At 45.3% G+C, this 24505-nt stretch overlaps 4 protein-coding genes across 4 annotated transcripts; 2 read left to right on the top strand and 2 right to left on the bottom strand.

Moving 5' to 3' along the window:
* Nucleotides 1-252: 252 nt before the first annotated feature.
* LOC101771178 (WAT1-related protein At5g47470) lies at nucleotides 253-1855 on the top strand. The gene is made up of 6 exons (XM_004959623.1): nucleotides 253-518; nucleotides 637-702; nucleotides 786-902; nucleotides 980-1367; nucleotides 1453-1604; nucleotides 1714-1855. The coding sequence occupies exons 1-6, from the start codon at nucleotides 253-255 to the stop codon at nucleotides 1853-1855; spliced, it is 1131 nt and encodes a 376-aa protein (XP_004959680.1).
* A 2106-nt stretch (nucleotides 1856-3961) lies between these two features.
* On the bottom strand, nucleotides 3962-5768 carry LOC101770796 (F-box/FBD/LRR-repeat protein At1g16930). The gene is made up of 2 exons (XM_004959622.2): nucleotides 4778-5768; nucleotides 3962-4683 (listed from the first exon to the last, which is right to left on the bottom strand). The coding sequence occupies exons 1-2, from the start codon at nucleotides 5723-5725 to the stop codon at nucleotides 4528-4530; spliced, it is 1104 nt and encodes a 367-aa protein (XP_004959679.1). The 5' UTR covers nucleotides 5726-5768; the 3' UTR covers nucleotides 3962-4527.
* A 10464-nt stretch (nucleotides 5769-16232) lies between these two features.
* Nucleotides 16233-21490, bottom strand: LOC101767933 (asparagine--tRNA ligase, chloroplastic/mitochondrial). Its single transcript, XM_004957653.3, has 15 exons — nucleotides 21084-21490; nucleotides 20494-20562; nucleotides 20253-20357; nucleotides 19853-19960; nucleotides 19191-19328; nucleotides 18529-18606; nucleotides 18324-18401; nucleotides 18158-18226; nucleotides 17989-18063; nucleotides 17762-17845; nucleotides 17553-17639; nucleotides 17110-17205; nucleotides 16954-17028; nucleotides 16747-16873; nucleotides 16233-16611 (listed from the first exon to the last, which is right to left on the bottom strand). Exons 1-15 carry the CDS (start codon nucleotides 21429-21431, stop codon nucleotides 16496-16498), a joined length of 1653 nt encoding a protein of 550 aa, XP_004957710.1. The 5' UTR covers nucleotides 21432-21490; the 3' UTR covers nucleotides 16233-16495.
* Nucleotides 21491-21696: 206 nt separating this feature from the next.
* LOC101767530 (beta-ureidopropionase) lies at nucleotides 21697-24497 on the top strand. The gene is made up of 6 exons (XM_004957652.1): nucleotides 21697-22038; nucleotides 22703-22810; nucleotides 22970-23158; nucleotides 23245-23472; nucleotides 23572-23796; nucleotides 23914-24497. Exons 1-6 carry the CDS (start codon nucleotides 21913-21915, stop codon nucleotides 24274-24276), a joined length of 1239 nt encoding a protein of 412 aa, XP_004957709.1. The 5' UTR covers nucleotides 21697-21912; the 3' UTR covers nucleotides 24277-24497.
* Nucleotides 24498-24505: the final 8 nt, after the last annotated feature.

Raw genomic sequence — 24505 nt, 5'->3', positions numbered from 1 at the left:
TAATCCAACCATTTTGCATCAGAATTTATCGGCACTTCTGTAGCTCGTTCTTCCCAACTCCGGTCTGGTGTGTTCTCTTACATTCAGTTGAGTACTGCTCGTTCGTGCCATTTCGGCTTCAGCTCGGTAGGAGCCCTCTCGCCCCCCTCGGCCCCTCAGAATAGCAAACACTTGCAGAGCCCGCGCGACGTGCGGAGTGACCACGCACACCAGCGCGCGCCCGCCACCAGGAGAGGGAGACCCGCCGCGTGCATGGCCGGCACGCCCGCCGCCACAGACTCCGCCACCGTGCCGATGCTCCTGCCGCTCGACGACGACGCCGCCGCGGCGGCGGGCCGCGGGTGCTGGGAGGACGGCGCCATCTCGCTGGGGCTGGTGGGCGTGCAGCTGGCTGGCGCGGCGTACATGGTGGTGGTGACGCCCGTGCTGGCGCTGGGGCTGGACCCGCTCTTCCTCGTCGCCTTCGGCAGCCTCTGCACCGCGGTCCTCACCATCCCCTTCGCCGTCAAGCTCGAGAGGTCTGAATTGTTGATCATGCACGCGCGTATCCCCTAAATTATTTATTATTCGTTACTTTTCGATACGTTCGATCTGCAAATCTGCGATTGACGATGCGTGCGTGCATGGATGGAGCAGGAAGAAATGGCCGTCGGAGCTGACAAGCCGGTTGCTTTTCCAGTTCATCGTGCTGGCTCTGGGAGGGTGAGAAACTCTAGCGGTTCTTAAGTGCTGCTCGATCTCAATTCTCAAATGATGAGTTTATGATCCATGTCGGTGTCTTCCAGGGTGACAGGATTCCAGGCCCTGCTGCTGCAGGGCATGAAGATGACGTCCCCGGCCATCGCCTCCGCCATGCCCAACCTCACCCCCGGCTTCATCTTCATCATCTCCGGCTGCCTCGGGTACGCGCTTACGCCGGCCGTGAGATGAACTGCGCAGCCGCATAATGTTAGTAGTTTTTACGTGCCGGCACCTACAGGTTCGAGAGGGTTGATCTCAAGTGCCCCTACACGAGGGCCAAGATCCTCGGCACCGTGGTCTGCCTGGGTGGCGCCATCGCCATGAGCGTCCTGCAGAGCCCGGACGCCCCGCCGGGGCACGTCATGCCGCGGCCGGCGGAGCGCGCCGCCGCCGCGAGCTGGGTGGCGGGCTGCCTGTTCCTCCTCGGTGCGGTGCTCGTGCTCTCCGGCACGATCGTCATGCAGGCGGCGACCATGCTCCACTTCCCGGCGCCGTTCACGCTCTGTTCCGTGACGTCGCTGATCGGCGCGGCGCTGACGGCGGCGTTCCAGGTGGCCACGGCGGGGCAGTTCACCCCCGGGACGCCCCAGATCAGCCTCCAGATCGTTCTCTCCCTCGTGTTCGTGGTACTGCCGAAATGGTGATGAATAAATAAGAAGCTAGCTCGGCCAGCGTGGCGTGACAGGTTGTCGCTGGTGTGTGTGGTTGCAGGGCGGGGTGGTGAGCTCGGCGTGCATCATGTTCCAGACGTGGGCGCTGGAGAAGAAAGGCCCCGTGATGGTCTCCATGTTCAGCCCCACGCAGACCGTCGGCACCGCCATCTTCTCCGTGCTCTTCCTCGGGCGGGCCATGCATCTAGGAAGGTACTAGAAGGTTCCAGGTTCCATCCATGCTTAGCAATATTGTGAATCAACATGCCCCCAATTCAGATGAACTGCATAGAATGAATTGATGCATTGATGTTCGGTGCAGCATATTGGGTATGGTTTTCCTCTTCTCCGGGCTGTATGCGGTGCTGTGGGCAAAGAAGAAAGAAGGGCAGGTTCTTGCTGCAGAAAGGAAGGAAAGGGATAGAACGGTGAACAGCGACATGGAGAAGCCGCTGCTGTTCTGAGCTTGAGCATAGTTTTGCTTCACTTAGGGCCTGTTTGGCTCCATGGTGTTAAAGTTTAACACCCGTCACATCGAATGTTTGGATGCTAATTAGGAGTATTAAACATAGACTAATTACAAAACTAATTGCACAGATGGAGTGTAATTCGTGAGACGAATCTATTAAGCCTAATTAGTCCATGATTTGACAATGTGGTGCTACAGTAACCATTTGCTAATGATGGATTAATTAGGCTTAATAGATTCGTCACGCGAATTAGCACAGGGTTCTGCAATTAGTTTTATAATTAGCTCATGTTTAGTTCTCCTAATTAGCATCCGAACATCCGATGTGACACTGTTAAAGTTTAGCACCTCGTATCCAAACACCCCCAGTATTAGTGTGGTCCCGAGTATCTCAGTCAGGGCACATCAACACTTCTTTCCTTTTTGCAGTTTGTTAGGTAGCACCTGGATGCTTGTTCTTGTAGCGAAAAGTTACTGTGATTGTGTAGCCTAAGGGCCTGTTTGGCAACCATGTGTTAAAGTTTAACACCTGTCACATCGGATGTTTGGATGCTAATTAGGAGTATTAAACATAGGCTAATTACAAAACTAATTGCACAGATGGAGTATAATTCACGAGACGAATCTATTAAACCTAATTAGTCCATGATTTGACAATGTGGTGCTACAGTAACCAATTGCTAATGATGGATTAATTAGGCTTAATAGATTCGTCTCGCGAATTAGCACAGGGTTCTGCAATTAGTTTTATAATTAGCTCATGTTTAGTTCTCCTAATTAGCATCCGAACATCCGATGTGACACTGTTAAAGTTTAACATCTCGTATCCAAACACCCCCTAAGCAGGAAATGACCAGAATGTAGAAACGTAACAAAGCATCCGAATCATATGCTTACTGAATACTGCTACAGCATCAACAAGCAAGAAAAGGCTACAGTGGGATCTGCTAGCTCAATATAATTTAGTTCTAAGTAATATTGGCGGCAGATATAAGGGGAACAAAAGGTATTCTGAACTTATAAAAGGAATTTGGCAAATCTACATTCAAGCAAGAACGAGGTGTATATATATGGTCCGGTAAATTTAAAGGCTACAAGGGGATAAATAACTTACTAAAGGTGTATCAAAAGTAAAGATGTATTTTGAAGTTAAAATTGATCCCCCCAAACATCCATGCCCCATCAAAATCTCTATGAAACCTACACCCCTACATCGATTCAAATATATAAAACAAGAACTGTGATCAACCTACATAAACAGTCCCTTCAAGTTTCGACAGGTCGATCAACTACTACTGTCATGAGAAAGATGCTTATCGAATTATGGGGGAAACTGAAAGAACGGCATTAATCACAGTAAGCTTGACCCCTGTTGATAAATGAAACAGACAAACAAATTGCCTCCTGGAAAACAAGTAACAGAAAGGGGAACGAAGGCTTTGGTTTATGAACACAATGGAGACAAAGTACCGCAAAATGAGACCACTCACAACTTAACACACCTTCACATAAAGGTTGGTTCATTGGGAATTAGATTGATGTCCAGGTACCAACTATCAAGTCACAACTAATTCTATAATTACAACGTTGAACCCTCTGTGTACAGCACATTTGAAAAGAATGCTGCAATATTATTACAAAACAATAGGAGGACACTATACATCCAAACTAAACCAGTAGCATAGCATATCAAGCTAATGTATGAGGTCAATGTTAATAGGCATGATCACTAGTTTAAAAATGTAACTGTATTGAACAGATGAATCATGATGGACAATTATGTTTTGCATAGTTGATTTAGCAATAACATATACCAAACACCGCCATCCTACCAACTTATTGTAGATCATGAGCGCACTCATAAAAGTATTAAATATTTTCAGAGAAATGTAGCAGCAAGATAAACACTGATGAAATTTTCCCATGACACTAGGCATTAAGACAACAGTTCTTGCAACTAAGAAGAACACGCTAATCATGGATACCGGATCCATGCAGAGTTATCATCCCAAGTTTCTTGACATAACAAACCTTGGTACAATAATTGAGTACAAGCAAGATAAGACACTGCCATCGTGGTGAAATTCAACACAAAAGGCCCTCCAAGAACTGTGAAAATCTTAAGCATGGCATCAAAGAAAGATTAACAAACGAGCATCACTTCAGGTTTCCCTAGACATAAGCATCAGGGTCAGATTTCTTGTTACACTCAGACGCACGCTAATCATGCAAATGAAATCTTCTGTCCAGATCTGTCATAAACATAGCATTTCACAGAAGCATTCGCCTTAAGGATACTGCAGAGTTCCTGGCATCCTTGAATATCTGGAGAAATCTCAGCGGACAGTTCAATGGTCAATCTCTTCAGCATTGGTGCAGATTGGAACAGAAATTTTAGGAAATCAACTTCATGATCCGCTCCATGAAAGCCTTCAAATTCTACCACTTGAAGATTGGGTAAGGAGATATGTTCATTTCTCCAATTGCTAGCTTGATCACAGTCAAAATTCTTTAAGCATTCTCCAAACTAAAAAGTATGAAAGCATATTGTTTTATGGAAACTTCAAATATTTGAGAATCAACACATATAAATGATATAAACTGAAGATATTCGCAGAAGACAAATGAGAAAGGTGGATAATTACATAGTTTCGCAACAGGGCCACCTTAAGCCTCTATGGTGGTTCGAAGCAGGAGCAGGTGCAACACAAGCGCTCCAAAACCACGCCCCTCCGTTCGGAGACGCAACTCCAACACAGAGAAGTGGGACACTGGAAGACGTGCTATTTCCTGCGCGAAGCTCTGCGCTGCAGCAGAATAGCGCTGCAAAACAATTGGATTAACAGCCATAGACATGAGTGATAAGATTGTTAGCTTAGCCGTGAAGGTCAGGAATCGTGCAGGAGAGGAAACGCACATCGCGGGCTGCTATCGTCAGGGACAGGGTGTGGACGCGGACTCGAGGGAACTGCCCATATCTGTTAGTCCACGCCGTGGCCATGCTCAACCACAGGAGGTGCCATTTCTCGCCAAACCCAACTCTGGACAAACCACACTCCATCTCCAATGAAAACTCCTCCACCTTGGGCGCCAAGAAGGACATGGCGAAGCGGAACCCGTAGGATCTCAACATGAACTTCTTGAGCATGGGCGTCGCAATGTTGACATGCTGTGGCATGGACGACCGATGTTGGATTCCCAAGACGAGCTCCTCGAGTGACTCCGAATGGACCTCGAGCGTGTCGAGAGTCCAGTTATAGTGGCACTGCGCCTCAAACCTGCGCAGGCACGGGCAGAGGGGGAGCAGGTCGCTCGGGTCGACACAGCACGGGACGAGAGCCAGGCTCTCGAGCGCGGCGAACTTGCCGGCCTCGGAGAGTGCAGAGGCAAGGTTCTGGATCAAGCGCGGCAGCTTGACGCGGACGCCGCGGCTGTACCTATCCAGCTCGACGACGAGCTCCTTCGGCGCGATCCGGGCCGAGGCGTTGAGCAGCGAGGAGACACGCGCGGCGGAGAGCGTGGCACCCGGGTAGATGCGGATGACGAGGCGGTTCCGCTCGGGGCGCACCCGGGCGAGCGCGCCGCCGAGCGAATCGGGATTCATGCCGTCGAAGGTCAGGACGGGAAGGTGGGTCCAGAGGCCACGCCAGCGGCGGGAGAGGCCGCTAGTGCGCGCAGCTTCACGGGCACAACCGAGGCGGTCGAGCACCTCTAGGATCAGCTCCTCGGGTAGGCCACTGAGCCGGTCCTCACCACCGCCGTCGCCTTCCTCTGGGCGCCGCCGGGGACAGCCGCGACGGGCACCTCCTTGCGGCGCCGCAGACGGCCGCGACGGGACTAGGCGGCGGCCTGACCGGAGCTGCATTATCTGAGAAGCTTCGCTGCGAAGCAAATGAGATGTGCTCACAAAATATTTCCCCCCGGTAAAAAACATCAACTTGGCACCGAGTGTAGTTCAGGTCCCTGCTCCCAAAATGCATAGCTACAAGATCTAGGCGTCGACCCGTGTCAAAATGGGTCTCAGACCGGATCCGCGAGCTGATGTGGCACGCCACGCTGGACCCAGGCGTAATGTTTTTTCCAGAAATCCCCCCAACCCCCATCCTCCTCACGCTGCCACCATTCGTGTGGCCCCACCCCCACCTCCCTCTGTCTTCGACTTCGTCACCACCGAGGCAATTGGGACGGAGGCGGTTGCCGATGAACTGTACCAGTCCGTGGTACAACAAGGGACGAAGGTGAACCACGGCGGTGGTACCGTAGCTGTCTGCTGCCACGGCGGCCGACGATGGCTCCAATACTGGGGAGGAAGGTCAACCATGCGCCGTCGTATGGTGAGAATCTGACCCAGACTCATGAAATCGGTGATGGATTGGTAGAATTAGTGCATGCACCTAGGAGAAAATTCGAGTTTTGGGTTGGAATTATTCAATTTAGGGTAATCTCGATGGGATTTAGGATTCTGTTGGGGTTCTGTTGGTGTCAAATGCTAGCTTAATTTTAGTCTAATTTGTTGTTTCCATTGGTTTGTTCTTGATCGTAGGTACAATCCTGATGAGTTCACAGTACAGGTTCACCATGGTGGATTCTTCGTTGGTTTTGGGCATTTGAGGAGTTATGTAGATGGAAAAGTTAGTTGGTATGATCACTGTGAAGTTGATACTTGGTCGACATAGTGGCTAGATGACATGCTCATGGAGCTACAATACCCAAAGACACCAAATTTGAAGTATTATTGGCTACCTATTAGGGAAGGAATTGGCTGATGCCCTAAGAGTCATACATGGTGATGTAGACACCAATGCCATGTGTTCAGTTGTGGGTAGGATTAAGAATCTGGTTGTCTATTTTAATCATGATGATATTGTTATCAGTGCTCCTTAGGATCATATCATATTGAACCTAATTGCATAGCTTCCAAAGGTGGTGAGCCCTGTCAAAGTGCAGTATAGGGAGAAGAAAGATGGAGAGAAGCTACCATACTTTTATAAGAATCTAAGTCCAGCGAAGGAGCAGAGAAGTAATTCGATTGGAGAATCTGGCAGTGACGAGGAAGATAGTGAAGATTTAGATTTCTAGGATAGTGAAAATGAAATTGATGGTGATAATGATGATTTATTTGTGGATCACATGGATGAGGATGTGGTGGATGAAGGAATAGGTAGTGCCAATAATACTGGAAAGGTGAAGAAGGCCAAGGGAAGTAGGTTGAAGGTGGATGGATTTGCTATGACAGAAGAGTTATCTACTAATGATGATGAAGAGTTGCTATTACCTAACAGGCAAGAAGACTTGAGTAACCCTGTTTTCAAGGTAGGAATGGTTTTTGAGATAATAGAGAAACTGAGATATGCTTTTACAGAGTATAGTATGAGGAATAGAGTTGAGATAAAAATGCCAAGTAATGAGAGGAAGAGGATGAGGGAAGATGGTTGTCCTTGGGCACTCTATGCATCACATGATAGTAGAGTCAAGGCAATTACAGTCAAGACATACGTTGGAGGACACAATTGTCAAAAGGAGTAGGTTCTCAAGAGATGTACTGCAAATTGGCTAGCTGACAAGTACTTGGATTCATTTAGAGCCAATGACAAGATGAGTATCTCAAACTTTGCAAGAACAGTACAGAAAGATTTGAATTTGACTCCTTCAAGAAGCAAGTTGGCTAGAGCTAGAAGAATAGTTATGAAGAAGATTTTTGGAGATAACAGTGAGCAATATAACCAGCTTTGGGATTATGCACAAGAGCTCAGGAGAAGTAATCCAGGCACTTCATTCTTTCTAAACCTATCAAATGGTCATTTTTCTACCTGTTACATGTCACTGGATCCTTGCAAAAGAGGATTCCTTTCCGGCTGCAGGCCATTGATATGTCTTGATGGCTGCCACATCAAGACCAAATTTGGAGTTACTGCAGTGGGCATTGATCCCAATGATTGTATATACCCAATTGCTTTAGCAGTTTCTGAGGTTGAATCAAAGGCTTCATGAAAGTGGTTCTTGGAGACTCTGAAGCAAGATTTGGGCATTGGCAACACATTTCCCTAGACTATCATGACTGACAAGCAGATGGTACATATTTTTGTTATATTTATTCTCCTATTTAAGGTAAGTTCACACATAGTAATGTTTAATTCCTATACTTCTTGTGCATTTTCAGGGTTTGATTCTTGCAGTTCAGGAGGTTTTCCCTAAGTCGGAACACAGATTTTGTGTTAGACATCTCTACTCCAATTTCAAGGATGCACGCTTTAAAGGTGAGATCTTAAAGAACCAGTTGTGGACTTGTGCAAGGGCTAGTACAGTAGCCAAGTGGGAGTACTATATGGGCAAGATGAAGACATTGAATGAAAATGCATATAATTGGCTGCAGAGAATGCCTGTAAACACATGGGTAAGGGCATACTTTTTAGAATTTCCCAAGTCTGACATATTGCTGAATAATAGTTGTGAAGTATTCAACAAGTATATTTTGGAAGCAAGGGAAATGCCAATCTTGAGTATGTTTGAAAGGATCAAGCAATAGCTCATGACAAGATACTACAACAAGCAAAAAGAGCCGGTTGAGCAGTTTGTAAGCAATATCTGTCCAAAGATAAGGAAGAAAGTAGCCAAAAATGCTGAATTTGCTAATGTTTGTTAGTCATTGCCTGTTGGTCAGGGGTTTTTTCAAGTATTTGAGAGAGATTTTCAGTATGTAGTCAATATCAATACCAAAGAATGTGAACGTAGGAAGTGAAATCTGATAGGTATTCCATGTCAACATACCATCTCTTGCTTAAGGCATGAGAGGATTCCTCCAGAGAGTATGATCCATGCATGCTACTCCCTGGAAGCTTTCAACAAGGCATACGAAGGTAACATCATACCATGCAGAGATAAGAGCACCTGGTTACATGTAGATGGCCCTATAGTCAGAGCTCCTGTTTATGAGAAGAAAATAGGAACGCCACCAAGGTGTAGAAGGAAGCAACCATGTGAAATCCAGGGAACGAATGGTCCTAAACTGTCCAAGCATGGAGTGATAGTCACATGCAGCTACTGTAAACAGGATAACCACAATGCTAAATGATGTTCTCTCAAAAGATGGGCATTCGGCCTGAGGATTATATACCTGATGAGGCCGAACATCAAGAACATGAGGATGCAGAACCTGAAAATCAAGAACCACAAATGGTACCTCCAGTCCCGGAACAGGTATTACCTCCTTCACTGTACTTTATGCCTCTGAAACTTAATGCTCCAGAAACGGTTTTACCTCATGCATATTTAATGTAGGATCTTCCAACTTCCTAGTGGTTTTCTCAAGATGCTCCTGTTTTAAGTTCTGTCATGATGTCACAACATTTCTCATCACCAGCATACTCCCATATGATGTCACAGCTAGCTCCACCATGCTTCTCCAAATGATGGAATAGGTAAGCTACTGGACATGTCTTACTTAAAATCTGGATGGTAATATCAATTGTGTTGTTTAGCTCTACAATGGCAACTCAATGTCACCAGGGATCACAATCAACATCTTCCTCTCAGCCTCCATGCCTACTTCTAGACTCTACCTTCATCAGCTCTAACATGCCAGTTGAGAGGCATGCACCTTTGACAACTGCAACAAAACAAGGCAAAGCTGCTACAAGGAAGAGAAAGGTTGCACCTGCAAAGAAGAATGAAGAAGCTACAAAGAAGACAAAACCATCTTTGTTGAATTAATTTAAACTCTTTTACTCCTTTGAAGTGATATGTAATAGGTTAATACCAAAATAATATTGGATGCTACCACTGTCAGTACTTGGATTTGCAATATGAAAATGCTATTGACATGCATTCCATGTCAATTTCTGTGAATTCATATCCATTACCATTTACGAAATCTCAAATAATACAGTACACAAGGTCGGTTATTTACACTACACACACCTAACAATTATCTTAGCAATTTCTATCAACATGTCAATCTTGCTTGGTGCTTCCTATTCCCTCTCCGCATGAACATGTCAATCTTGCTTGGTGCTTTCTATCAACATCTCTTGCTTGGTGCTTCCTCTGTTCCGCTATCCTTAGAGATTTCCCTTGCAAGCTATCTGCTGCTGCAAGAACAAAGCTAGACAAGAACAGAGCTGTGCGATTTGTTGCTGCTGCTGCTGCACCGGGTGATTTGGGAGCATGGCACCCGCCCCAGGCTCATCGCGTCTTGTTGCTACTGTACCCGCCGCCCCACACCTCCCTCCTCGGTGCACTGTCGTGCGCCATGCCCGCTGCGCACGCCACGACGCCGCGCCACCGCACACGCCACGGCACCAGGCAAGCGGCGGGCGCAGCTCCTGCCGCGCACGTCACGGCGTCGCGAGTGGCGGGTGCCGCCCCGCCCAGCCACCCGGATCCACCGTCGCCGTCGTCTGGCCGGCCACTCGTGTCGTGGCCACGGCCAGCACAAGCGCCACGACAGCGAGCGCAATTGCAGCACGGCTCAGCGGCGGTGGCCGGCTGACATGCACCTGGCTGCCTCCGGGCGGCACGATGGGGACAGCGATAGGGACGGGAAAAGGATTGGGGCTGGAGATGGAATATCCAATCTGGAGGACCCTATGTATATGTGTGTATGTACTGAGGGGGTATGTGCAAAAATATACGGCTCCCGGGCTCGTGTAGTCCAGCGTGGCCTGCCACATTAGCTCGCGGGTCCAGTCCGAGGCCCATTTAGACGCATGTCGATGCCTAGGCCTAGATCCTGTAACTATGTGTGCATTTTAGGAGTAGAGGGACTTGGATGACACTCGGTGCCAAGTTGACGTAGCGCCAGTGAATTTTACTCATATTTCCCCTACCCTTTTATCTTTAGAGAATTACCCAGAAAATCCATGTCCAATGACAATGCATATCCACACAATTGAGGATGAGTGGATGCCAAGCGAACTCGTAAGTATCTCAAACAAGCTGGAAAATGATCCAGAAGAGAAGACCAATTGGCACTATAACAACCAGACCACACCAGACAAATGACTAAGGCAGAAGAACTAGTAGGTACCCACCACCCGCAGATGGTCAGAGAAGACTACTCCGGCTACGTCAGATGGGGAACACCGGCCAGCCGCGCCGGCTAGGGGAAGCAGAATTCAGACAGGGGACGCCAGCCCACTGCCGCCGGCGAGGGGAACCAGACTAGCGGCGAGGGTAGCTTGCTCGACGGTTGGTCTCCGTTCGTATAGTTAATGGGGTTGGGCCATTTTTTTTTTACCGAGAGGCAGGTACCTCTAAATAAATCCTCTATTTTTTGAACCGTCTCCACCTCAACTTGCTCGATTTTTTTTCTCTACCCTCTAAACAGCCTACAGAGAAATTTTAGGGGAGATTTTGGAAGCATCCCAAAATAGATAATCAAACATAAAATGGAATATATGTCTATTTAGAACAAATTATGAAATGGAGAACAAAGGTATCATCAACTTATAAAAAGAATTTGGCGAACCTCCATGAGAAAGCAAGCAAGAACGAGCTACTATATCAAAAGTAAACAAGTATTTTGAAGAAGAAAAAAATTAAATTACTCTATTAAGTACTCCAAAGGGTTCTAGGCCAACTGGTCACTTCGGCTTCTAGGCTAAACCTTCCAACTTCCAAAGGGTTTACCGGCGATGTGGTCATGTGGTTGCCTCCATGTGAAACCGTGAAAGCTAGTATACACACTCATCATGATTAAAAAAACCACTTATATACGACTTTCAAGTTTCAAGTTCAAAACTCAATGTACCAAACAGAATCCGTAATCCAGGTTGAAAATGGTCGACTCGGACAACCCCAAATCTTCGTCACTTATTTTTTCTTTTTTCTTTACCTAAGATGAGATAGTTAGATACTAGCGCACTAGCTTTCCAAGTAGACTTGTATAATAAAGAATCGTCATCATAAGGTAAGATAGACTGTGGTCGTGTGACTTGCGCAAATGAATACTATTTGGATTTGGTGGCTTGCGCAAAGGATTACTGTTTTAATTTGGATATACCATGTGAAGCGTTTCAGTGACAACAAGGTGATCTAGTATAACCTCCCCTTCACCACTTATGCTAACCACCACAGCAACATCTCACCTGTATATGCAAGTCAAGCGGCACATCACAGAGCACAAGTTATCAATCACTCATAAAAAAAGAAGCAAGATCACTCTTGATCTCCCAATCTTCAACTTGATAGGTGTATTGACAACATGCCAACATAAAGATGGATTTGAAAAAAAGAGTAAAATGTACGGTGGCAGCTAGTGTCATCTATATCCTCAAACTCCTAAAATGCACATCTACATTCCTAAACTTCACGTAACCACATTACACTCCTGCATTACACTGCATGGCATGCTGACATTGCATTGACGTGGACCTACATGTGGGGCCCACATGTCAGGTCCACCTCCCTTCTCCAATCCTTTTCTCTCTCTCCCGTCACATCGATCTCCCGCTGGCGGAGATGCGCTAGGGGCGCTGGTGAGGTCGGGCCAGCAGCAGTCCTCCCCCGCGGGTGCGCCGCCGTCCGCCTGCGCTGGGCTGCCGTGCGCTCCACCCACGCGGCCGCGACCCTGCCGGAGCAGACAGAGAAATCCTCGCATGAGCGGACGCCGGCCAATGCAGAGCCCAGGCGGTCGGTGGCAGGGGCGTGACGCCGGCGCGAGCGGTCGGTGGCGGCCCCGCGCGAGCGAACGCCAGCCACCGCCGCCGTATGGACCACGACAACCGCGCCCATAGGCCCGCACCGGCCGCCCGCGCAAGGCCTCAGCCGTCATTCACTCGGGCAGGCCGCGACCGCTGCCGCGCGCCGGGCCGCGGCCACCGCCGCTGTCTGCCCACACTGCACCGCAGCCTCGGCGGTCGTTTGCTCCGGGCGGGCTGCCCTGCGGAGCCACCGTCCCCGTCCGCCTGCGCTGCGGCATGGCCCCGGTCACCTCCTTCTTCCCCCAATTCCGGCGGCCGGACCATCAAACAGGAGGGGAGAGGGCGACGTCGACAGCAAACAGTGGGAGCGAACGTTGGTCGACGCCAGGTCCGCAGGGCAAGGGGCCGACGTGGGTGGATGACCGTAGAGGACGTACGGCGGCCGGAGGCGGAGAAGAACATTGGCCGGATTTTTTTCTTTTTTCTTTTAGGGGGTGTTTGGATACGAGGTGTTAAACTTTAACAGTGTCACATCGGATGTTCGGATGATAATTAGGAGAACTAAACATGAGCTAATTATAAAACTAATTGCAGAACCCTGTGTTAATTCGCGAGACGAATCTATTAAGCCTAATTAATCCATCATTAGCAAATGGTTACTGTAGCACCACATTGTCAAAATCATGGACTAATTAGGCTTAATAGATTCGTCTCGTGAATTATACTCCATCTGTGCAATTAGTTTTGTAATTAGCCTATATTTAATACTCCTAATTAGCATCCAAACATCCGATGTGACGGGTGTTAAAGTTTAACAGCTGGTTGCCAAACAGGCCCTTAATTAGAAACGTGCGTTATGAGAGAGGTTCGGAGTAGAGAGATAGGCATGACATACGCATCTCACATGTCAGATACACGTCATTGTACGCGCGGGTAATTTAATGCTGGTTACGAAGATTTATACCTCATATAAACTGATTAGCAAATTTAAGAATGCAGATGTGCATTTTGAAAATTTAGAACCTAGATGACACTCACTGGAAAAAAAAAAGAGAATAAACTATCTAAAATGATCAAATGCCGAGCAAAAGCAAACCGCAAAACCACTTGAAATGACAAGTAATCATGAAAGCTCCAAGTGAAAAGTCTCGATTCCCGTATAAAGGGCGAAGGCTAAAGAGTTGAAGAGTCAAGTAGTTACTTTCTCATTTGTCACGCTCGATACAATCGAACCAAGACTCATGTCAACTTGATTTTTCAGGAATAAATAAATGAACTTTATAACCGTATACAATCCTAATGGAAACAATACGCCCATTACCCAATCAACCCATATTTTTTTTCCTATAGGGTTAATTGATGACAACAGCACCACTACTGAAGAAGTGAGCATTCGTCGGTACCCACTGAATTTTGAACCGGTATTAATACGTGAAATTAGTACCAGGTCCAAATTAGTTTGAGGTTTCCCGAGATCTTTTAGTATCAGATCGTAACACCATCCGTAATATACCGATACTAATAGTCGATCCTCGTACTCAAATAATTTCCTCATAGTTTATGTTACGTTTCTCCTTTACCTCCATATATACCTCCTTATGACAAATTATTTCCGTATAGTATAGTTGGTCTAGGAATACTATATTCCAATGGGTTGAGTTTCCAAGTTGACTAGATAATTCATTTCTAAATTCGTGTATACTTTATAGTATTTCCTATTTCTTCCAAAGTTTCTACCTTTCGTCTCCAGTCTCCTCGCCCACCAGGCAACAAGCTAAGATACAATCCCCACCCGACCGGAGAAAAACCCCAAACCTTAGAGCGAGCCTGCTCTCTGGCCCGGTGCCGCTCGGCGCCACCGCCGGCGTGCCCTGATCCATAGTGACCGGTGGTGTTGTTGCCTCCTCCGCCATGAACGCCATCTCGTCGTGACGCGAGCTCTCTGTCGCGCATTCCAATCCAGTCGAGGTTCCGGGCTGTTTACTTCTCTCCTGCACTCCTCTTGCCTGCTTGTTCATGCCGATCAGATCAGTTGACATGCACTACCGTACCCCATTTTAATAGCACAAGAAGATTCTTTTGGACGCGTAAGATCTTTTCTTCGGTATCGCACTGCGTTGATCCAACATCTCGGTGGTTTTCGAGAGAGTACTATTCTTCATATGTGTGTGCTTTTAATCATGATTTTCCCAGCGTAATTCAGCACGGCTTCCAGGGCTAATCGACTTCTCTACCTTGGAGCTGGAACTCGGTACGGGTGGGCATGCTTTTGGAGCGCTTGTGTTGGAACTTGGAACTACTGCAGATTTGCACCATTCAAAGGCTTAAGGTGGTCCTGTTGCAAAACTTGGTATAATTCTATACATTCTTCCCCATTTTTTATGTGTCTTATGCAAATTTCATCCGTTTATATTCTTGAGATACCTCGGTCCTCAAATGTATACAAGCGTCGGTAAGACCGTAATACAACATGATTTTATACTTTCTATTATTAGGAATGGGGATGCTCAAAGAATTGTGACTGCGATCAATCTAGCAACCGGAGAAATCAACATATCTCCTTGACCGATCTTGGAGTGGCGGTAATTGAAGGCTTCTGTGGTTTTGGTCATGAAATTGATTTCCTAAAACTTCTGTTCCGATCCGCGCCAATGCTAAAGAGAATGACCGTTCAATTGTCCGATAAGGTGTCACCAGAAGATGGAGGATGCCAGAAACTGCGCACCATCTTCCAGGCAAATACTTCCGTAGAATGCAATGTCTACGACATATGTGGTAAAGAGATTTCATCTGCATGATTATTGATTGGAATGCATCTGGGTGTAACAAGCAATGTGGTCGTTAATCTTGGCTGAAACCTGAAATGATCGTTTTTGCTTGCTAATAAATTCTTGTGACGCTTTCTTTCCCTGAAAATACATTCACAAAATTCAATATAATGCGCCAATGTTACTGCATGATAAATGATATCGATACAACAAAATTCATTGTAGCCTTCGCAGTGTAAATTTCTTTCCTTGCTTGCTCATGATGTTCTCATATTCCGTAGGCATAGTTCAGATGCACTGTTCCCTTTTCTTACCCGAGAAAGAGAGGTCTGCTGATCAATAAGGAGTAGAGTTACGATCTCGAAGCACTAAGCAAGCGCTCAATACAATTTGGGGTTACCAGCTAACCAAACTGTGGAGCTATGGGCTCTAGGAGCATCTTGAGTTAGCTCTAATGGACTAGCCTATGTTAAATGGTTAATAATCCCTCCAAGTATTTATTGAGTATGTTCACGAATAAGGTCCTCTGATACTTGAACAATTGCCTCATGGACCGAATTTAACTGCATGTATCTGAACTGTGAAGCGGCCGAAAGTATACAAATTTACATTTTTCTGCTATCAAAATTTGTTTCACGGGGGATGGCTATCGACAGTCAGAAAGGGATGCAGTATTTGCCGATTTGATGGATTTGGTTGCCGCTCGTGGAGCACAGCGGTGCGGGCGGCGACAATGGTTTCTCTCTCCGCGGGCGTGGACGGGATTAACCTCATTGGGAGTTTTTGGACGATATTACCTTCGCTTCTCTCCGTCCCAAAATAAGCAATAATTGTTTTTGGACGAGATTACCTTCGCTTCTTTGTACTTTATAATAGGAAAAGCATCAGCGAGCAAGACAACCCTCAAATAGAGCGACCTCACCTGACGCTATAATTGCCTGCATGGGTGAAAAGCCAAGCACCGTACAAACAAAAACCACCCTTGACAAAATTGTTAGTGTTCAAAATTACAGGAAGATCATACTCAGATTGTTATCGCGGCGAAATTTACCTTACCCACGGTGTACGCAATTACACCAAACAACGAATCTACCAGGGTATAGCTTCACTTCAGATTAGCAACGAGCAACTCTGTACAATGCATAGTAATGGGTCATGTGGTTTTCCCACCCTTGTCTCCCAGGCAAGAATTTCGTAAAGTATATATATGCAAACGCCTCGAGATCGCTAGAACTCGGCAGAGCCAGGAACTCGGGGAAATGGGATGGCGTCTCTGATGTTGTCAATTCCGGTTGCAAACTGTACGAGCCGTTCAAATCCAAGACCAAAACCAGCATGGGGAACTGCAGCAGAGCAAAGAAGAAGACTGTCATGACACGTCACGGGAACCAAAGTTTCTTGATAATTAAAAAACCACAGAAAATCATATTATCCAGCCTTTCCCCTCAATTTCAGCAAGCATTGTTAAGGTATTTAACCTGATCCATATCGCCGTAGATCCAAATACCACCAGTAGCTCTCCTTGTTCAGGTTTTGCTCATCCAACCGGGCTTCGAGGTGATCAAGGCGCTCTTCCCTCTGGCTTCCTCCAATAAGTTCACCAACCTGACATTGAACAGATACACAGTTGAATTGGCAGTAGCTAAAAGAATTTTATGTATGTTGTATTGATTTTATCTGCCTACCCGAGGAACCAACAAATCCATCGCGGCAACTGTCTTCCCATCATCATTCTGTCGCATATAGAAAGCCTTGATTTCCTAACAAAATTGAAAATAGATGTCTCGAGGTCTCAGTTTGTTTCAAGAACAGTTAAATGCTCAAAAGTGCACAAAGCAAACCTTCGGGTAATCTCTAATTATAACTGGGCGGCCACTGAAAGCTACTTCCGTGATGTATCTCTCATGCTCACTTTGAAGATCCAACCCCCATTTCACCTAAACATAGCAGATCAGAATGCCAGATATTTATTTTGATATGGTTCTCATGAAAGAACATTGGTATGTGGAATTCAGTAGTAGAAAGCACAAAGATGATTCATACAAATCAAAACAACCAGCATCTATTCACGGTCAACACAAACACTGAAAAGTCATCTAACACTGAACAGTGAAGACATATCAACATTTCAAACATGCAGACATTTTTCCTTTTGCAGAAGTATGTACTTGAATCTCCATTAAGATTGTAAATAGAAGTCAAATTGCAAGAAAGCGCAACAGATAAGTTTTATTGTGACAAAGATGGGAAAGTTATTCATAAAAAGCTGTTAGGCATCCATTACCGGGAACTCAAATTTCTTCTTGGACCCAAGAAGTAGCTCGACAGCATCAGTGTATGACAAGTGAACAAAGTTCTTCTCTACTACATCCTGGGTCAAGCAGAAGAGATCTCATTATGTCAGCATTCCTCTTAATCAAAATGTGCCATTAAGTCCAAAACTATACAATGCTGCCATAGATAACTAAAGATAGCTATAGATTGGAGGTATACATTTAATCGTTCTATTATGCCTTTCTCAACCCATGTATTGAAGAAATCCATATCTTCTTTACAGTTCTCTAGAATATACTTTACCTGCATGAAACAGCAATGATTAGGTTAAAAAACCTCTGATCGAAATTTCCCTAATTTAATACATGAACCATTGATAAAACTACACTGTAGAATGGCTAGCAGTAGACTTGAGCATCAACCAAAAATTGATAGAAGGCACCTACTACATACTGGAGATATGCAGTTGCACAAGCCATGTCATCATTTAGATCCGCGAAGGCAAGCTCAGGTTCGATCATCTACACTCAGAACAAAGAAACAGCAAATTAAACTGTGAATTCAGTGTTTATGTAGGATTCTAAGAAAAAAAAACAGGTGTAAAATTTCAAATACCCAAAACTCAGCCAGATGTCTCGCGGTGTTTGAATTTTCAGCCCTAAATGTTGGACCAAATGTGTAAATCTGCAGCAAAAAATGAATGTGAGGAAATAATAAACTGATTAAAGCTATCAAAACAGAGAGTGTTAGCTGTTTGAAATGAATATGGCAAAAGAATTACATCAGATAGAGCTGAAGCATATGTTTCGCCATTAAGCTGTCCAGACACCGTCAGAAATGCTGGTTTGCAGAAGAAATCCTGGCATAAGTAACATTGGAAACATTCACATTACTTGAACAGTTTCGAGAAACCAAATAACATTAAATATTGGACAGCAATTCATACAGAATGACTCAGGTAGCATCCTAACAAGGGGAAAGGCTACCTGTGACCAATCAACCCTTCCATCCTTGGTAGCAGGAATATCTTTGAGTAGGGAACCACCTTCAGCGCTGTTTGAAAGCTATATTATAGAAACAGGCAGAAATATTACATACATTCAAACCAGAATGCAATAAGCAAAACCAAGGAACAAGAAGCCAAAATGGAGAGTTACATATCAATTTAACAAAAAGTTTTGTGAAAGGATAATAGATGCTGCTAGTAATAATTAATTTTGTTCAATATATGCATGAAAATAAATGATAGTAGTACAGTACGATTATGATATTACTGTTATTGTATAACTTCAGTGATAGCATTTGCATTCACCAAAAACTGTGTGCAATCATATTTAACAGTAAACCTGCTGAGGATGTTATTATAACTTCCATACACCAAATATTTGATAGGCAAAGACTTCTATACACCACATAGGTCCAAAAATATCAAAAACCTGCAACATGTGCATTCCTAAAATGATGATAGCTGGATTAGGCAGCTTGTTATGCTGCATGGTTTCTGATTGGGAGCATAAGTTCCATTGAAATATTTGGGCAAACATAGAAATGGGGCATAGATTCAGTTTGACATAAATGAGCAGAACATTTTCTATAAAACAATCAAATTTTTTAGTGCATCAAGTAGTCATATTGAAGAAAAACTAACCAAAGTAGTCACATAAAACTGCTCCCCGGCTCCTTCACAATCCGAGGCAGTAATAATAGGGCTTGATACCCAAACAAATCCATTGTCTTGGAAGAATTTATGAGTTGCATATGCCAGAGCATTTCTCACTCTTGCCACCTAAATAAGCACTGGCAGATACAGTAAGCAATCCACAGGAGAAACTTGTATAATTACAGGAAAAAAGGACTTCTATGGTCAAGAATCATATTTTTTTTAAGCATGTCATTTTTTAAAGAGTGGTTTATGCAGCTAGAACATCAGCATAGACTGTTGATAACCCATTAATTTGAAAGTCAATGTCCAAGTGGCCCTCATTTAAGAAAAACTAAGAGAATCCTCTGTAACCATATCATTGCAAATCTAGAAATTTGCAGAGGCAACCATATTTACAGATTGTGTACTAACTTGTAAGTTACCGTAGGGAACAAATCATACAAATAGATAAAGGATGACACTTGATAAGGTGCATTTCAATTTCTGGTTGAGTAATCGAAGGAAAGAATCATTTCCAGTCTCATGGTCAACAAACTATGCACCTTTATATACTGAAAGAAACTAAAAAGAATATCGAATTGGTGACTTTTGAAGTCCAGAATGCCAGAGAAGGGAAGAAAAAGGAGACAGCAGTGAGTAAAACATACTGCACCAAAAGTGTTTGTCCGAGGACGGAGATGGGCTACAGTTCTAAGAAATTCTCTTGATGCCCGTTTCTTCTGTATGGGAAAAGATGTGGGGTCACTTTTCCCAATCTGCAAGAAGCAAAAAATAAAATAAAATTAGAACACAAGAAAAGAAATATAAGGCACAAAGGATATGGTTCTCAGACTCTGCAAGTTCTTGGTCTAACCGTCTAAGTGTGCTCAATTATCACCAATCAGAAGTGTAGCATAAGAAAGAAAGTTCCATAGCTTGCATATTACACAAAATAAGACATGAACTCATTACGCAATAAGTATTCATTGTATTTTGTATATGCAGCTAGTTAGTTACAGACACAAGAATGCATGTACCGAAAATAGTTACAAAGAACGAAACAATTACCACAGTGATCTTTGAAACCTTCAACTCCACTTTTTGCTTACCGCCTTGGCTGCTTGCAACAACTCCCTCAACTAGTACAGATGCTCCGGTAGTGACAGAGTCTATCTGACAGCCATCATTGAAAATATGACAAATAAAACATATTATAGCCTTATGTCAATGAACTGCAACCAATGCAATGTAAGATAAGCTTAATTAAGTATACAATCGCAACCTTTGCAAAATGGGTAAAACATAGTACCTGGTCATAGCCTTCTGTATCAGGAGTCAATACACATTGCATATTGGACAGGCAAGAGCCATCATTGACCTAAAAGTTGAAATTTCAGAACGCATTAGACTCTTAAAGGAAAAAAAAGATATCCATTCCTCTAAATAGCCAATCCCTATAATAATCTACGCATGCATACAAGACGAGCTGCTTGGGACCATAATATCGGAAAATCCTTTATGACATGCATAAGCATAATGGTTTCACTTGCCCATGATCATAGTGTTACAATCTGCTAGCCAGGGTCCTCAACTATTTCAAATTCAAGCTTGCAACCCTAGATTTCACTCGAGAGTATTTTGCCCAACATCAAAACAAATGATAACCATTGCTGAAACGTTACTGATGATGAACATCAGTTCGCATTAACCAGAATGGGAAGCAATGACAATAATGCACGACAGGGCCATCCTTCCAGAGTCATAAATCACAAAGTTAACCCAGCTGCTAACCATATGGACCAGCATTTCGGCAAAAGCAAAATCTGCTAACCGCACGCATTACCACTGCGCCATTCCAATTGACGCAAGCCTAGCAAAACGGAGTTGCAAGTGTCTCACCTCGACGAAGGTGACAGTCCTCTGGGCGCGGCAGGTGCGCACCCAACCGCGCACGGCGAGCTCCTTGCCCACCAACGCGGCGCCCTCGTCCTCCCCGCCCTTCACGTCCGCCACCCGCAGACGCTTCCTGAACTCTCCCACGGCCTCGCCCGCCGGCCCGGTCGCCGCGGCGGCGGCGGCGGGGGCAGAGGCCTGCGCCGCGGCGCAGAAGCGCTGCCGCCGCCCCGAGGCGGCGGCGAGCGGCGCCGTACGCGGGAGCGGGAACGAGAGCGCGGCAAGCGGGGAGGTCTTAACCTGGAGCCGGCGCGGGGCCAAACGGAGGAGCCGGGCGGCCGCGGCAGCCGCCATCGGCAGCTCGGCGGCGGCGGCGGCGATCGGCGGGGCAGTGGTATCGCCTGTCGAGGCGGGCCTATCCGCTTCCTCCGCCTAGGAGCCGTCCGTTTATGATCGAGGGGTGAACACGTCTCCTGAGGCCGTTTACGTATTCCACAGACTCCGCCTTCATCCTTTGTTTACGTATGAACAGCGGGCACGCCTTTTTGTTATGGGTGCTGACCATGCATGCCAGGATCAGACGTCATCACGCTCTTAAGTTTATCTAATCTGAAGTTCAATTTTAATGAAAGGTAATCCAAGATTCCAAATCACATGGGAATGGGATCGATTGGTTGATTGATTATCCAACGACGAAGCAAGCAAGAAGCCAATCAAGATGATCTCATGCGTTTTGTCATCTCGCATCACTAGTTGAAGAGCCCTGCTCGCTTCTCTCTCCCTCAGGTCAGTCCAATCCGGAGGAGTTGGGAGAGTGGCCATCCGCGAGAGGAGGATGGCGAGCAGCAACGGCAAGCCGGCGCAGGGGGAGGAGGGGAGGGCGGCGGCGGAGGGGTCGATCGGCGGGTACGAGTCCCTGCACAGGCTCCTGGAGGCCAACCTCTCCCCCGAGCTCTTCCAGGTACCCTCTCTCTCACTCCGTCACCGAGCGGGGGCGCCCAGATTTGTCCGGCCGGGTCGTCGTCCGTGTCCGTTTCTTGGTTCTTGGATGCCGTACCCAAATTCAGTTGCGTCCGTGTCCGTGCGCGCAAATTCTTTCACATGTTGAGTCAAAGCTGTTGGATAACCAAATTACGGTCGGGAAAGAGTGATCGAACTACTGGGGCAAGTTAACCGAGAAATTCTGGTGAACGAGATTTGGTGCTCTGATTGGCCTCATGATTAAGTTTGTGTTGTGCGTCAACTAGTCACTTTCTCCATATTTACTAGTGAATTAAGTATTTGTGATGTGGGCTGAATGAAACCATGCTCCCGTAGCAGTATTGATGATACTGATGGTTATTTACGTGTCCTAACTGTGTTTGCTGTCCTCCTCCACCCATTTGTCGATGGAAATTGTGTGTGTTTTTTTAAACAAGTGTCCCTAGTCAGAGTATCAGAGGTACTGGTTGGTAGTTAGCAAGATCAGTGGATGTGAAATTTACCTACAGTCTGATTTCAGAATTGTAGATGCTATACGCTGCTGAGCTTATACCTCCCAATCGAGAAATTTCACTGAGCCATAAGGATACTAGATGGCATTTATGCTCGGTTTGTTGATTTTGTCAATTTTTTCGTGTTAACAGGAAGCAAGCCGATTGTTGTTGGGTCTGAATTGTGCACGACCTCTTGAGGCTATCTCACTGCCTGAAGCCACAACCACTCTTGCGGAAACGCACAATTTTGATGTGCAGGTTATCTCCGCATTGCCCTTTTTTATTGGCAGTGGTTCTTTCTCAATTGATTATGTGATTGCCAGATGTAGCATCTTTATTCAATACGTCAGGTGCTAGCATATAGAAATTAAATTACATTGGGTGGCAGATTTAAACTGTGATATACTTGTGCTGTAGGCCTTCCGTTTTAGTGCAGACAAAGAGTTTCTGAGGCAACCACGAGTTGTTCGAGTTGGTCTAATTCAAAACTCAATTGCTGTTCCCACTACTTATCATTTTGCTGACCAAAAGAAGGCTATCATGGACAAAATTAGACACATCGTTGATGCTGCTGGTGCTTCTGGTGTCAATATTTTGTGCTTACAGGTGAGTACCTTGTACTATTTCTTTGGAACATTTAAAATTATGGCATACAATTCAAGATGTTGTGTTATAATATCCCCAAAATTCAGGAAGCCTGGACAATGCCTTTTGCCTTCTGCACTCGTGAGAAAAGATGGTGTGAGTTTGCTGAACCAGTTGATGGAGAATCTACTCAGTTCCTTCAAGAACTTGCACAAAAGTATAACATGGTAATTGTGAGCCCAATCCTTGAAAGGGATGTAAACCATGGGGAGACTATTTGGAATACTGCTGTTGTAATTGGAAATAATGGAAACATAATTGGCATTCATCGGAAGGTATGCACGTCACTTTATTTTTCTTTTCCTTCAGCTGCATTTTCTATTCCTCCCTTCTGGCAGAAAGCTTTTGCTGTGTCTAAATAAACACTACTGTAGAATCACATCCCAAGAGTTGGTGATTTCAATGAGAGTACATACTACATGGAGGGTAACACTGGGCATCCAGTGTTTGAAACAGCTTATGGTAAAATAGGAGTGAACATTTGTTATGGAAGACATCATCCCCTTAATTGGCTTGCATTTGGCCTCAACGGAGCTGAAATAGTGTTCAACCCATCTGCAACTGTTGGTGAACTCAGCGAACCAATGTGGCCAATTGAGGTTAGAGAAAATTCTTGTGCTCTTTTCTTCACTATAGCACACGTTTTTTATAAATGCATTTGGAAACTTTGGGGTGCATAATTATTGATTTTTTTTTATATTGTTGTGACACTTCAGGCAAGGAACGCTGCAATTGCAAACAGCTACTTTGTTGGATCAATTAATCGGGTTGGCACAGAAGTGTTCCCAAATCCATTCACATCTGGTGATGGGAAACCTCAGCATGCAGACTTCGGCCATTTCTATGGATCTAGCCATTTCTCAGCACCTGACGCTTCTTGCACCCCATCACTATCACGCTACCGAGATGGCTTGATCATCTCTGATATGGACCTCAACCTATGCCGCCAGATCAAAGACAAGTGGGCCTTCCGCATGACTGCTCGTTATGAGATGTATGCTTCCTTGCTATCAGAGTACTTGAAACCAGATTTTAAACCTCAAGTCATTGTTGATCCCTTGATTAACAAGAGGGCATAAAACTGAGGTTGCATGGATTTAAAAGGAGGCCATTTGTGCTGGGACTTCAACAGCACGTGTTTACAGTTTAGCAGAATAATCTCTTTGAAGGTGCAGACGGAAGGAAGTCTCTGTTTTCCTTTCCTTTTTTACATCCTGTAAAAAAAACATTTGGTGTACATTCGCTGAAGTTTGTCCAACCTGACTTTACTAAAAAAAAAAGGAAACATGAATTTCTGTTATGTTTTGC

This window comes from Setaria italica, chromosome II (genome assembly GCF_000263155.2).
Source record: "Setaria italica strain Yugu1 chromosome II, Setaria_italica_v2.0, whole genome shotgun sequence".
Lineage (NCBI taxonomy): Eukaryota > Viridiplantae > Streptophyta > Magnoliopsida > Poales > Poaceae > Setaria > Setaria italica.
This window is presented reverse-complemented; position numbering and strand designations above follow the sequence as displayed.

What these genes read in the sequence shown, in the direction of transcription:
- LOC101771178 (XM_004959623.1), top strand. Translation starts at nt 253, where the DNA reads ATGGCCGGCACGCCCGCCGCCACAGACTCCGCCACCGTGCCGATGCTC. An exon ending in TTCGCCGTCAAGCTCGAGAG is followed by an intron (nt 519 to 636) that starts GTCTGAATTGTT and finishes TGGATGGAGCAG; the next exon opens with GAAGAAATGGCCGTCGGAGC. An exon ending in TTCTCTCCCTCGTGTTCGTG is followed by an intron (nt 1,368 to 1,452) that starts GTACTGCCGAAA and finishes GTGTGGTTGCAG; the next exon opens with GGCGGGGTGGTGAGCTCGGC.
- LOC101770796 (XM_004959622.2), bottom strand. Translation starts at nt 5,725, where the DNA reads ATGCAGCTCCGGTCAGGCCGCCGCCTAGTCCCGTCGCGGCCGTCTGCG. An exon ending in TGACGATAGCAGCCCGCGAT is followed by an intron (nt 4,684 to 4,777) that starts GTGCGTTTCCTC and finishes ATTGTTTTGCAG; the next exon opens with CGCTATTCTGCTGCAGCGCA.
- LOC101767933 (XM_004957653.3), bottom strand. Translation starts at nt 21,431, where the DNA reads ATGGCGGCTGCCGCGGCCGCCCGGCTCCTCCGTTTGGCCCCGCGCCGG. An exon ending in GGACAAACACTTTTGGTGCA is followed by an intron (nt 19,329 to 19,852) that starts GTATGTTTTACT and finishes GTGCTTATTTAG; the next exon opens with GTGGCAAGAGTGAGAAATGC. An exon ending in GCATAATAGAACGATTAAAT is followed by an intron (nt 17,640 to 17,761) that starts GTATACCTCCAA and finishes TGCTTGACCCAG; the next exon opens with GATGTAGTAGAGAAGAACTT.
- LOC101767530 (XM_004957652.1), top strand. Translation starts at nt 21,913, where the DNA reads ATGGCGAGCAGCAACGGCAAGCCGGCGCAGGGGGAGGAGGGGAGGGCG. An exon ending in TCTCCCCCGAGCTCTTCCAG is followed by an intron (nt 22,039 to 22,702) that starts GTACCCTCTCTC and finishes TCGTGTTAACAG; the next exon opens with GAAGCAAGCCGATTGTTGTT. An exon ending in TAATTGGCATTCATCGGAAG is followed by an intron (nt 23,473 to 23,571) that starts GTATGCACGTCA and finishes ACACTACTGTAG; the next exon opens with AATCACATCCCAAGAGTTGG.